This window comes from Theobroma umbraticum, unplaced genomic scaffold (genome assembly GCF_002168275.2).
Source record: "Theobroma umbraticum cultivar Fairchild unplaced genomic scaffold, ASM216827v3 scaffold_67.0, whole genome shotgun sequence".
NCBI classification, from domain to species: Eukaryota; Viridiplantae; Streptophyta; class Magnoliopsida; order Malvales; family Malvaceae; genus Theobroma; species Theobroma umbraticum.
In genome coordinates, this window is record NW_018397262.1 from 8,598,944 (window position 1) to 8,611,570 (window position 12,627).

The 12,627-nt window shown below is 38.1% G+C and overlaps 2 protein-coding genes across 2 annotated transcripts; both read left to right on the plus strand.

Annotated features, from left to right (window-relative positions):
- Positions 1-38: 38 nt before the first annotated feature.
- LOC110420013 (Got1/Sft2-like vescicle transport protein family) lies at positions 39-3,370 on the plus strand. The gene is made up of 4 exons (XM_021433158.1): positions 39-363; positions 2,307-2,574; positions 2,703-2,807; positions 3,007-3,370. The coding sequence occupies exons 1-4, from the start codon at positions 173-175 to the stop codon at positions 3,115-3,117; spliced, it is 675 nt and encodes a 224-aa protein (XP_021288833.1). The 5' UTR covers positions 39-172; the 3' UTR covers positions 3,118-3,370.
- Positions 3,371-8,538: 5,168 nt separating this feature from the next.
- LOC110419984 (leucine-rich repeat receptor-like serine/threonine-protein kinase RGI4) lies at positions 8,539-12,365 on the plus strand. The gene is made up of 2 exons (XM_021433126.2): positions 8,539-11,484; positions 11,598-12,365. Exons 1-2 carry the CDS (start codon positions 8,664-8,666, stop codon positions 12,077-12,079), a joined length of 3,303 nt encoding a protein of 1,100 aa, XP_021288801.1. The 5' UTR covers positions 8,539-8,663; the 3' UTR covers positions 12,080-12,365.
- Positions 12,366-12,627: the final 262 nt, after the last annotated feature.

Genomic DNA, 12,627 nt, shown 5'->3' on the forward strand with positions numbered 1-12,627 from the left:
TCTTCTTTACTTATTTCCTAAGCTCTCTCTTCCAGGTCAGTTATTCTCTTACAGCAGCCTCACCATTCCTAGGCCTTAAATACTCTAGAAAGGAAATCCAACAAAACAGGTGAAACCTTTAGAGCTGTTTCTTTTGTTTTTTTCCCCCTAGAAACCAAAAACAAGCAGAAAAATGCAAGCTTGGTTCTCAGGGGGCAGTAGTGGGGGTGGCGAGCAGATGAAAGAAGGGTCTTCTCTTTTAGCAGATTGGAACTCATATGCAGCTTCAAGAGAAGCAGATGAGAGCATTGCAACTGGGTTTGGGTTCGATCTTGAGTCTGCTGTGAGGTCTGCGAACGACACTGTCTCTGGTACCTTCAATGTGTAAGCCATCATCACACTCTTCTTTTTGATCTGGGAAATGCGAAAAAGCATCGATCTTTGATGTGTTTTTACGTTTGTTAGTGTTAATTTGATAATGAGATTTGATTCTTTTATGAGCATTGTGTTTATGTATTTTTGTATTTTACTTTGTGAATTGGATTATGGTTAGGGCTTTAGGATTTTGCGGTTAAAGTGTGTTAATTTGGTGATAAAACTTGCATTATTACATGTGAATGTAAGTGAAATTGGTTGTTGACTACTGGTTATTTGTTGATTTGTTGGCAATTTGATTTTAGGATTTAGGATCTTGTTGTCATTTAAATTCTGGGTGAGTTTGACTTTGCATATTTCTTGGTGTAGTTTATGTGTGTTGATGAACCTGGTAGGATAAATGAGCATGCATTTTGATTTACAAGCATCTAGCAAATGTTAATTAGTTTGGCAATGTATATTCAGTTTGAGGATTGTAGTTTGAAGAGCTTCAATATACATATGATTTCATAATTGTCATTTGTTATTCTGTTTGCATAGCAGATATGTGGAAGTGAACTTACATAGTGTGTATTTGCAAGCCCCTGGTCTGAGAAATTTTCTCTGTTCTGTGGAGTGTATATGTGTCAAAACTCAAAACCATAGGCTTTATGGCATTAGTTGCTTTTAGAATAAAAGGAGGATGGCTTTGATGAGTGGTTATATCAAACTCAAGCATTAAGATGCCTAGTGGACAAGAGAGATTAGATTCAAGTAGAAGAATTGAAGATGGGTAGAGGTGTGGCTAAGATCATATGGGTTAGGAAGAAATAATTTGGTATCGAGAGATCTTTCAGATGATAAAAGCCTTGGGTTCTGGTTTTATTCGCCATAATGTTGTAGAACCAAGTGGGGTATCAAAGCATGTGAAAACCTAATGTGAATTGAGTTTTGGTTTGAGCAAGATGTAGAATTTTAAGATTTTTTTAGAACTAGTACATTGGTGTCAGTTTATGGGTCGGAAATAATGTGACTAACGATGGAAGAGGAATTTTTGCAAACTAAGTTGATTCTATCGTGAAATCAAGTGTAGTATCTTTGTTATTGGGATTCTGCCGTTTAGAATTGTTCTTGGCAGTGTCTTAATGTGTCATCAAATATTGGTCTTAATGTGTCTCTATCAAAAGTGCAGCCTTGTTGACTATTGATCATCAATATCTTTGCTGCATGGAATGGAGTAAAAGCTCAAACTTTTTGGTGCTCCATTCAGCTTCTAGCTGAGGATAACTCAATTGCTGCTACTAGTAGATTCCTCAGTTCTTCAGGTTCTTTTTCTCCTACGGGAAATTGTATTTCTCCTTGTAACCCTACTGCAATGCAATCACTGGCACTAGTAACCGAATGTAATGCTAGCAACCTGTTGCTTGGTAGAGAACTGGACATGCATTGGTGGATTATGATTTCTAATCACCAAGGAAGAATATCTGTGCTTCATTCTCTGGCTGCGATTTAATTTCTTGCTATATGGATTAAGTCACCATGGGTGACATACATGTTTTAGCTCAGGAGAGAACTCTAGTTATATGATGCCCTAATTTAATGACCCATAGTTTTGAATGTTCCATTTCCACACTTATAATTGATTGCCTCAATCTTATTATCTCACTATGATCATCTAGGATCGAGTTTGCTAACTGAATCATGGTTTTTGTAGAATTTGTTCTATTTGTATACTTCAAGTTTACCAGTTGGTGCTCTTCTTTCCATCTCTCTCTCTTTTTATTACCCAATTATTTCACTACTACAATATCAGAATACCGTGCAGGATCAATCGATGGGAAAAAAAATGCTATTGATGGAGGAAAGAATATATATTGGCATAATCTCCTCTTAAAAATTAAATACAAAATAGATAGGTGCATGTCATAATATCTTCTGTTAATGTATTTTTTGTTTGGTGCTTGATGGTTCAGTGTTTCAAAAGGGGTGAGAGATCTTCCTGGGAATTTACAATCTGCCACAAGTAGTGTCCCTTCAGGAAAAGCACTTATGTATTTTGGTTTACTTCTGGCTACTGGGGTCTTTTTTGTTTTCATCGCCTTTACCATGTTTCTTCCAGTCATGGTGCTCATGCCCCAGAAATTTGCAATCTGCTTTACCCTTGGATGTGGCTTTATCATTGGATCATTCTTTGCTCTAAGAGGCCCAAAGAATCAGTTTGCCCACATGTCATCAAAAGAGGTATTCATGCTACATTTAGATTTGAATTTGTTCACAAATTGAGTGCTACAAATGGTAACAATCAACTAACTTGATTGTATGTACTGCTTTCTTCTTTTCTTCTTTTGTCTATCACACCATTTCTGCAGAGGCTTCCTTTTACGTTGGGATTTATTGGAAGTATGGTGGGTACCATATATGTTTCTATGGTGCTTCACAGCTATGTTCTTTCTGTGCTATTTTCTGTATTACAGGTATATTGCGTCCTTGTTCTTTCGCTTCTTGCTTTTTCTTTCTTTGAATCCTGTAATAGTCCATTACTTTATCATGTTTGTTTGATTATTTTACCTTAAACTTATTAGGTTTGTCAAATTATCATCTGAGATATTAATTAGCTTACTGCCTGCGGACATCCAATTTGATATCAGTTTTTTTTTGCTGTTTCTGTGAAAGGTTCTTGCACTTGCATACTATGCTATTTCTTACTTCCCTGGTGGATCTGCTGGGCTGAAATTTCTCACATCTGCTCTTACCTCTTCAGTAACAAGATGTTTTAGGAGCTGAACCGGGTCTCTTGGCCTTTGTTTTTTGCCTTGTATACTTGTCAATTAGTGAAGAGATGGTAAATGGTCCCAGGTACATTGCTGTATTGCTTCCATCTTCTCAACCTTTCCTTGTATTGCCTGAAAAAAAAAAAAAAAACCCTGTGGCTAAAAAAAATTGTGAAGAGTGTACCTTTAAATTTTCCGATAGTGACTGAACAATAAAAGTTGGATCAATTAACAGCATGAATTCTCACTGTTTTGTTTCTTTTCCATTTTGGTATAAGAGGTCAGCAATATGTTTAGATCTCTACTCATATTCATAGCATTATCCCTGAGCTAAGCCCAAGTCGCCATGGTTCTGGTTCTTTTGTGAAAGATGAGCTTAACTGTCTTCATTACTAAAGGCTCAACCCTGCATAGGCTCTAGTTGATTGATTGTGCACTGTGTTTTATGTTGGATCTTGGAAGTAAATTGCCAATGTCCTGGCCATGTGAGCTTCCATCCTTTTGTTGAACATGGATATAAGTCTCAGTGAGATCTGGCAGCAATGTGGTTTGGCTATATCTGTTTGCCAGCACCTTGGGATTTTCAAACTCCCTCAAATATCACAGGTGAAACTGACTTGTGGAGGTAGGGTGGTTAGGTGGGATGTCTAGCTAGCTTCCATGCCAGTCCCCCCAATAGTGATAAGAGCATATTCTGGAAATCTTTCATCAATTCATATGATGGGATATATCTAGCAATCATTATGTATGTTTCTCTAATGTGGAGAATGGGAAAAAAAAAGGGTGATTGAACTACTCTCCCATCACTCCGAAACCATCTCATCTGTTTACAATGGAACTCACACGTCTCTGGTATGCAGCAAAATCTCTTTGCCAGATGATCCTGGCCGACTAGCATAGTGGTAAACAAGAAGCAAATGGAAAGTGAAGCACTGATATGTCCAAGCAGTAGCATGATTTATATCATCGATCTTTGCAGTTTTCATTAAACAGGCATGGTCACATACCAAGAGGGTGTTTCAAGCAAAAATACAGTATCAACCGTATCAAAATACCGAATAAACATCTTTTGCATTAACTTGGTGTCTCGTTTATTGTCTCTTTCATAACCCTATGTCATACCTAGCATTAATATGAAACGTCATTGGATAGTAACATGAACTTGTGGAGAGAACACCAGAAGAATAATAAATGGGTGGGAAGATTTTTGTTCAAGAGGTAAAGGTGGTCTACTATACATAAAAGCATAGCATTTCTTCAATTAATTATCTCTAATAAAGAACAAAGCTTTAGCTATCAGCATTTCAAGCACACAAATTTTGACTAGATGGAGCTTAAGAAAGCTCAAGTCCAAGAGCTTTCCATCACTTTTTTAAACCCATGATCAGGTTCTTAATAATACCATAAAGAAGTAAATAAAGAAAAGATTTTGTAGGGAATCCAAATCCTGAAATTAGGGAAAGATCAGGACGGCAACACTGTGATAAGGGGACAATGATTCGACCTTTAAGATGGAGCTTATGCATGACAAAACCCTTTATTTTTATAATTAGAATTATTGAAAGCAAAAGGGTCAGCTTCTCCATTAGGAAAAACCCAAAGCAAACAACAAAAGTAGAAGAAGTGAAAGAGTTGGAAGATCATCAAATACAAAGGGGAAAGCCAAGAAAGTGATCAAATTGGTGAACTTTCATGCCTAGACCATGGTGTATAATTAATTGGGCAGTCACCCATAAAAATAATTAATAAAAGAAAAGAAAATAAAGATATGAAGAAAATGACATTAGTTGATGAGTCACGATTGCTTAAAGAAAGAGAGAAAAGTTACAAAAAAAAGGAAGAAAAACAGGAGAATTAAGTTTAAAAATTTGGTAAAACTTGTAAAAATATGTAGCAAAATCATTGAATCAGCCGGCTAGAAGCCTTTGGTAACACTTGCAAATTGGAAGAAATCATTAAAAATAGTGAATATTTTTCATATAATTTGACTTCAAGCAAGTGGAACTTGAGTCATTTGGCCATGACCTATGCTTCATTTTGGGTTTTTGTTTTCTCATAGATTCATGATTACTCTGAAAACTACACCCATAAATTGTTCTAGCATTCGGCCAAAATCAAAGAAACAATCAAAGTGGGTGATGTAAAATCACAAAAGTCTTATAGAAAAATAGAACCAATGAGATTAGGGATGACAATGGATGGATATTAATCAAGCATTCAGTTGGATGTACAGGGTTAGGTACTTATACTCAAAATCAAATAATGTAATTTGATTATGTTGTTGATTAGATGGAAACTTCCTTCTTGAAGTGTGATGGACATTGTTGGATTTATCATCTAATCCCAAAAGGGGGATTGTAATTAAGCAAAGACAAACCTTACTTTGGATTCATCATTAGAGTGTTGGATTAGGGGACTAAAAAAGGAGAAAATTTTGTATGGTGTTAGATATATCCAAATTGCTCAACCCCCCATAGCACGTGTGTCAAGTACAAATGGGAAAAAAATGGAGCTTGTGATCTTCCATGGTCCACTTCCACCTACAAGTAGGAAGAGGAAGTCACCATGTGCATACACTGTTGTGCTTGGAAAACCGTTTCATTTCTTTGTTTAATCTTTGTTTCCATAACTAGTGAAACAGTTTCTTCCATCTCAAAAACATTTATAATCTTACATAACTTTGAAGCATGCAGCTCCACTTCCTTAGCTTTCATTTTTCATCTATTCAAGAACCATTTTTTTCTTTATTTTTCCATTTTTTTCCTTATTCTTGACTTTTATGAAATTTTCATAGAAAACCCAATCTTGATTTTCCATTAAAAAAATTGGGTTTTCATATTTATTTTATTTGGCAATTCATTGACTATGAAAGAGAAGGATGCTAAAGAATTAATGCATTGCTCTCATCATATGGACTGTAATTAAATATATACTCCATCCATACTCTCTCTTGTCTCTCATGTGCAACTCTCATGCCAAAACCAAAAAAAGACAACAATACCAAGTAAAAACTAATTAAAAACATGCAACCAACTAGCAATGGTTGTGGCATGGTAGCTTAAATGTTTAAAAACAAGTACTCCTAGCTATAACCTTCATCACCATTTTAAATATTATATAGTCTAGTTTTGGTTCAGCTAATCTTATTGCAAAGCGCCAAGATCAGGAAAAACCAGCAATCTTAGATCACATCATGTGACCCCCTTGTTGCCTATACTAACTTTGATTCCCATTGCTCAAAGTTTAATAATATATGCATGGGAGATGAAGTTCATGTGATGGAGATCTATATGTATAGTCCAAGGGTCAGCAATGTGATATCCATTTTTGATTGAGTTGTTGTTTTTGTTTAAGTATATGGATGCATGTTCATGCCAAGGAGTCCTGAAGTTCTACTACTTCAAGCTTTTGACAGTGCTACATGTTGAATTTTGGAGCAACAGATTCAGAAGTAAAAGAAAGGCATCTAACAACATTGCAAAGGTGAAAAAAAGTGAACATGATGTCCCCCTTGCTGTTAAAACAAACACAGATCTAATGGTATCTTACAAACAAAACCTTTTATTTCCTAGACAACAAACTTTTTCCAAGTTGAGTTTCACCAAGGAAAAGTAAACAACAGAAAGGTGGAGATTGGAGTAAGGAGGGGGGTGGGGGGGAGAGGGGGAGCCTTTGTCTCTTCTTTTAATGCTCTTTGTCACTTTGTTTTCCTTTAGATTTATTCTTATTTTCTCCTCTTTCATACATATTCTCTTTTCCACATTTTCATGCTTTGTTTTACTTTTTAAACCTTTTTTTTTTTAACTCCCTGGATTAGCATGTACTGTACCCATCAACTTTGCTGGTGCAAAAGAAGTTACACTAGTGATGACTATTTTGCTTTTATAAATTGAGAGAAGTTGGTATCTGAAGATGGAAAAATTTAGTATAATCATTTCCTTACAAGATGAAGCTCATGGAGCCCATTATTCAATGCTGATAACCACACATCTTACCAGTGAAAAAAATGCTTTAGGGGTATGCTAGCTAGCTGGTAGTTGTGGTAAGAATCTATGGTCAAACTAAAGGAGTAGGATTCATCAATGGAGCAGACCAAATAATAGTACTGCTTCATTAAATTCTACCCTGGAATGGTCTCTATCATTGATTGAATACATTGGAAAGAGTCAAGTTTATGTTCTCAGATATAGAAATTACAGTCTTTGTGCTCAAGAAAATTGGTGACCTGATGATTTTATGTACTTCCAAGTTGTGATGGGTCATCAAGGGCTGACACTTGATCTTAAAATCTTATGATAAAGTTTTAAAATGGGTAATATCTTTTGTTTTTGAGTAGGTCAATCTGATTCTGAGGACAGTGAAAAACGCCCCCCCATTAAGAACTCTGAAGTTGGTGTGACGTTGTCCCTTCCACTAAAGGTGCAGTTTCCTTGTTTTCTTAATCCTTTACAGCAAAAGGCTACCCGACAGCTTGTCCGGATTTGCAGCTTAAAATAATCTCAATTTTCTTAGATAATTCCTTTACTTGCATGTGCTGTTCACTATTCTAATGCACTAATAAACAAACTAATATTAGATCTTAGAAATGCTTTCTTTTAAACTTACTAAGAATATGCCACTTTGCTTCTGCACGAAAAGTAAGCAAGATTCCAGAATTTTAACACAAATTAGCTGTATTAACAGCTTTGACAAAGTTAAACTAATCTGAGATATGGTGAAAGCCTGGAGGTCTTGAGTTTGCTCCTCACTCTTAGGTAAGAAATTGGGATACTACAATGTGGGGTTTGTCTCGAACAAAAATATGTGTACTTAAAGCTTCTTAAATCATTGAAAAGCAACTGAAACTCAACTGGTAACAAACACATGGGCAGCTAGTCTGTTGTGACCACAGATTTTTGATGGACCACTTCTTCTTGGATTGGCTCATTAAAGAAGACATGATGCTGTTGATTTGAAGCTAAAACATTCCATGGATATTGTGCCTGCCTGGTTTGATCTCTAAGCTATCACTGTCTCTGAAATAATTTCCACTAATCAGACGGCGGAGCTGAGATGTTTACTGTTCAATTATCAGTCCTGGAGATAGTTAGAGAACAGTCCGAGTTGGAGGAAAAATTTTACTGCCATGGGAATATGTCAATTATATGACCAGAAAAGTGTAAATAAGATAGTTTAACTTTGAGAAGGGGAATTTTCTCGACATGCCATTCAGTGCCATCAGGATCTTTTCTGACAGTTACTTGTAGTAAAAAATGAAAAACTTAACACAAGTCTATTGAAGGAAAAGGATGGGAAGAATATCAGAATAACCCTTCACTTTAATTGACAGATTAACAGAAAGACTGAAATGAAAAAAAAAGAAGGGAAAAAGGTTTACTTAATTAATATCAGAAACTTATCTGCATCACCATCTCTTAATTAACAGCTGCACGTATTAGAAAAATAATAGAAAAAGAAGGTGCACTTGGATCCCGATCTTCTGCTTTTGTTCTATAAACAAAACATGGGGTTCCACCCTCTACAATCCCAAAACAGATCACCTGTTCTCTTCTCTAAGCAATGCCTGCAACTCTAAGGAATCTCCTGCTTTCTTCCAATATCTTCTCCTTCACCTTACTTCTCTCAATAAACTCTCTTCTTTTCCATCATTGTTACTCGATTGATGAGCAGGGGCAAGCTCTTTTAACATGGAAGAACAGCCTGAACAGCACCGCAGATGCTCTAAAATTGTGGAATTCATTAGACCCTACTCCATGCAAATGGTTTGGTATTCATTGCAACTCCAATGGCGAAGTAGAGGAGATAAGCTTGAAAGCAATTGATTTGCAAGGCTCATTGCCTTCAAACTTTCAGTCTCTAATATCTTTGAGGACCCTTGTACTTTCATCGACCAATCTCACTGGCACAATTCCTAAAGAATTCGGAGATTATTATGAGCTCACTTTTGTTGATCTCAGTGACAATTCTCTCTCAGGTGAAATCCCCCTGGAAATTTGCAGGCTGAGCAAACTGAAAAGTTTGTCACTAAACACAAACTTTCTTGAAGGTGAAATTCCATCAGGAATTGGAAATCTTTCCAGTCTTGTTTACCTGACACTCTATGACAATCAACTCAGTGGTGAAATCCCAAAGAGCATAGGAGAATTGAGAAAGCTAGAAGTTTTTCGAGCAGGTGGGAATAAAAATCTCAAGGGTGAGCTGCCTTGGGAGATAGGAAACTGCACCAACTTGGTTTTGTTAGGCCTTGCTGAAACTGGCATTTCTGGAAATCTTCCTTCATCAATTGGAATGCTGAAAAGGATTCAAACCATAGCCATATATACATCTTTGTTATCAGGTCCTATCCCAGAAGAGATTGGAAATTGCAGTGAGCTGCAGAATCTTTACCTCTATCAGAATTCTATCTCTGGTCCAATCCCCAGGCAAGTTGGTCAGCTCAGCAAACTCCAGAGTCTACTATTGTGGCAGAACAGCTTAGTTGGTACTATCCCGGATGAGCTTGGAAGCTGCACGGAGCTAACTGTGGTGGATTTTTCGGAGAATCTTCTGACAGGTAGCATACCAAGAAGCATCGGAAACCTTTTGAAGCTTCAAGAGCTTCAACTGAGTGTTAATAAGCTATCAGGTACCATTCCTTCTGAAATTTCAAATTGCACGGAGCTGGCTCATCTGGAAATTGACAACAACGCCATCTCCGGTGAGATTCCTGTCCTCATTGGCAACCTAAAGAGCTTGACTCTATTCTTTGCCTGGCAAAATAACCTCACGGGTAATATTCCAGACAGCCTTTCTCAGTGCCATGATCTTCAGGCACTTGATTTATCCTACAATGGCCTCTTTGGTTCAATCCCAAAAGAAATTTTTGGTTTGAGAAACCTCACCAAGCTACTGCTACTTTCCAATGATTTATCTGGTTTTATACCGCCAGATATAGGAAACTGCACCAATCTGTACAGGTTACGATTGAATGGCAATAGACTTGCAGGAACAATTCCATCAGAGATTGGAAATTTGAAGGGCTTGAATTTCGTTGACTTAAGCAAGAATCGTTTTGTTGGAGGAATTCCTCCATCAATATCTGGATGTCAAAACCTTGAGTTTCTTGACCTCCATTCAAATGGTCTCACTGGTTCTCTGCCAGATACTCTGCCTTCAAGCCTACAGTACGTGGACATTTCAGACAACAGGCTCACAGGTCCATTGACTCATAGTATTGGGTCCTTGACTGAGTTGACTAAGCTAAATTTGGGAAAGAATCAACTTTCCGGAAGAATTCCATCTGAGATATTGTCCTGCAGTAAGCTCCAGTTGGTAAACCTCGGTGACAATGGTTTCTTTGGTGAAATTCCCAAGGAACTAGGCCAGCTTCCGGCACTTGAAATCTCTCTCAATCTCAGCTGCAACCAATTTTCTGGTGAAATCCCATCTGAGTTCTCTGGGCTTAGCAAGCTAGGAGCACTTGACCTCTCCCACAACAAATTCAATGGCAAGCTAGATGTCCTTGCAAGCCTACTAAACCTTGTATCCCTCAATGTCTCCTTCAATGACTTCTCTGGTGAACTGCCAAATTCCCCATTTTTCCGAAAGCTCCCCCTGAGTGACCTTGAATCAAACAAAGGTCTCTACATCTCCAATGGGGTTGTAACTTCAGCTGATATTGGACATGCAAGGCATGATAGACCAGCAGTAAAGCTAGCTCTGTCCATCTTGATAAGTGCCAGTGCAGTTCTAGTCCTACTTGCTATATACATGTTAGTTCGAGCCCGGTTTGCTAGCAATGGCCTCATGGAAGATGATAATTGGGAAGTGACCCTGTATCAGAAGCTTGACTTCTCGATTGATGATGTTGTCCACAATTTAACTTCAGCTAATGTGATCGGCACTGGGAGCTCTGGGGTTGTATACAGGGTAATGATTCCAAATGGTGAAACATTAGCAGTGAAGAAGATGTGGTCATCAGAACAGTCTGGTGCATTCACTTCTGAAATCCAGACACTAGGCTCAATCAGGCACAGAAACATTGTCCGGCTTCTTGGTTGGGGTACAAACAGGAATTTGAAGCTGCTGTTTTACAATTACGTTCCAAATGGAAGCTTGAGTTCACTCCTCCACGGTGCCGGCAAGGGAGCACCAGACTGGGAGGCTAGATATGATGTTGTGCTGGGTGTGGCACATGCCCTTGCATACTTACACCATGACTGTGTGCCTGCAATTTTGCATGGGGATGTGAAAGCTATGAATGTCTTATTAGGTACTGGCTATGAGCCTTACCTTGCTGACTTTGGGTTAGCTCGAGTTGTGAATAACAATGATGATGGTAAACTTTCCAAATTAAATCCAAGACCACACCTAGCAGGTTCTTATGGATACATGGCTCCAGGTATTTTCTTTTTCCTAACCAAGGTTTAATAAGCCTGTTGTATTCAATCTCTTCCCTTAATTCATTCATATTAGTCACTGATTCGTTTTTCTATATTCCATGGTTACTCTCAGAACATGCCACAATGCAACGTATTACAGAGAAAAGTGATGTCTACAGTTTTGGTGTAGTCCTCTTAGAGGTGCTAACCGGCAGGCATCCGTTAGACCCAACTTTGCCAGGGGGTGCACACTTGGTTCAGTGGGTTCGGGATCATTTGGCCAGCAAGCGAGACCCATCTGATATCCTGCACCCAAAGCTTAGAGGGAGGGCTGACCCTGCCATGCATGAAATGCTACAAACACTAGCTGTATCATTTCTCTGTGTCAGCACCCGGCCTGACGACCGTCCAATAATGAAAGATGTTGTAGCGATGCTCAAAGAAATCCGTCATGTTGAGACCTTAAGGTCTGAAGCTGACATTTCAAAGGGGTCCTTATCAGCCCCTCCTCGCTCATCACCTCCTCCTAGAATAGTAGTTTCTCAAGGATCTTCTAACTGCTCGTTTGCTTTCTCCGATGATTCAATCCAATCATCAGGAGGAGGTTTCAAGTAGTAAGCTATGTGATACATAATTTGTTCATAGTCCACAGAAGAATCGATGCTGTATCAGCACAAAACATGGGAGTGGGAAATGTTAACAGGCCTTTCTTTCCCCCAACCTCCCCCCCCTTTTCTGAGTAGTTGTTTCTCGAGTATTTGGTATTGTAGATTGTAATAATTTGATTACTTAGATTTCACTTAAATGTAGTATATTATATTAGCAAATGTAACAAAAGAGAGAAAAAGAGAGAGGGAACGTAGGGTGCTTATGGCACTATAAGAGGGATATCTTGGGACTAGAGATGGCAAATGTTAAAGAGTTTGAATTGAGAGGATGACTGCAGGGCATGTAGTTGAAGCTGGAACAATGATTGTTAGCTTTGGATTTATGTAATTAGAATTTATTGCAAGAATGAGATTCCACCTCTCTCTCTCTCTCTCTCTCAACCTGCCTCAACAGCTGTGGTCACATGGTCCCACGTTCCCCACATCACATGTCCGTGTGCTGTCTGAAAAAGACTTTCCTTCCAGCAATGTAAAAGTCTTCCCAAGGTAATCTAA

Coding starts and splice junctions, on each gene's coding strand:
- LOC110420013 (XM_021433158.1), top strand. CDS start 173: ATGCAAGCTTGGTTCTCAGGGGGCAGTAGTGGGGGTGGCGAGCAGATG. Junction 2,575..2,702: donor CCCACATGTCATCAAAAGAG/GTATTCATGCTA, acceptor CCATTTCTGCAG/AGGCTTCCTTTTACGTTGGG. Junction 2,808..3,006: donor TGCTATTTTCTGTATTACAG/GTATATTGCGTC, acceptor TTTCTGTGAAAG/GTTCTTGCACTTGCATACTA.
- LOC110419984 (XM_021433126.2), top strand. CDS start 8,664: ATGCCTGCAACTCTAAGGAATCTCCTGCTTTCTTCCAATATCTTCTCC. Junction 11,485..11,597: donor TTATGGATACATGGCTCCAG/GTATTTTCTTTT, acceptor GGTTACTCTCAG/AACATGCCACAATGCAACGT.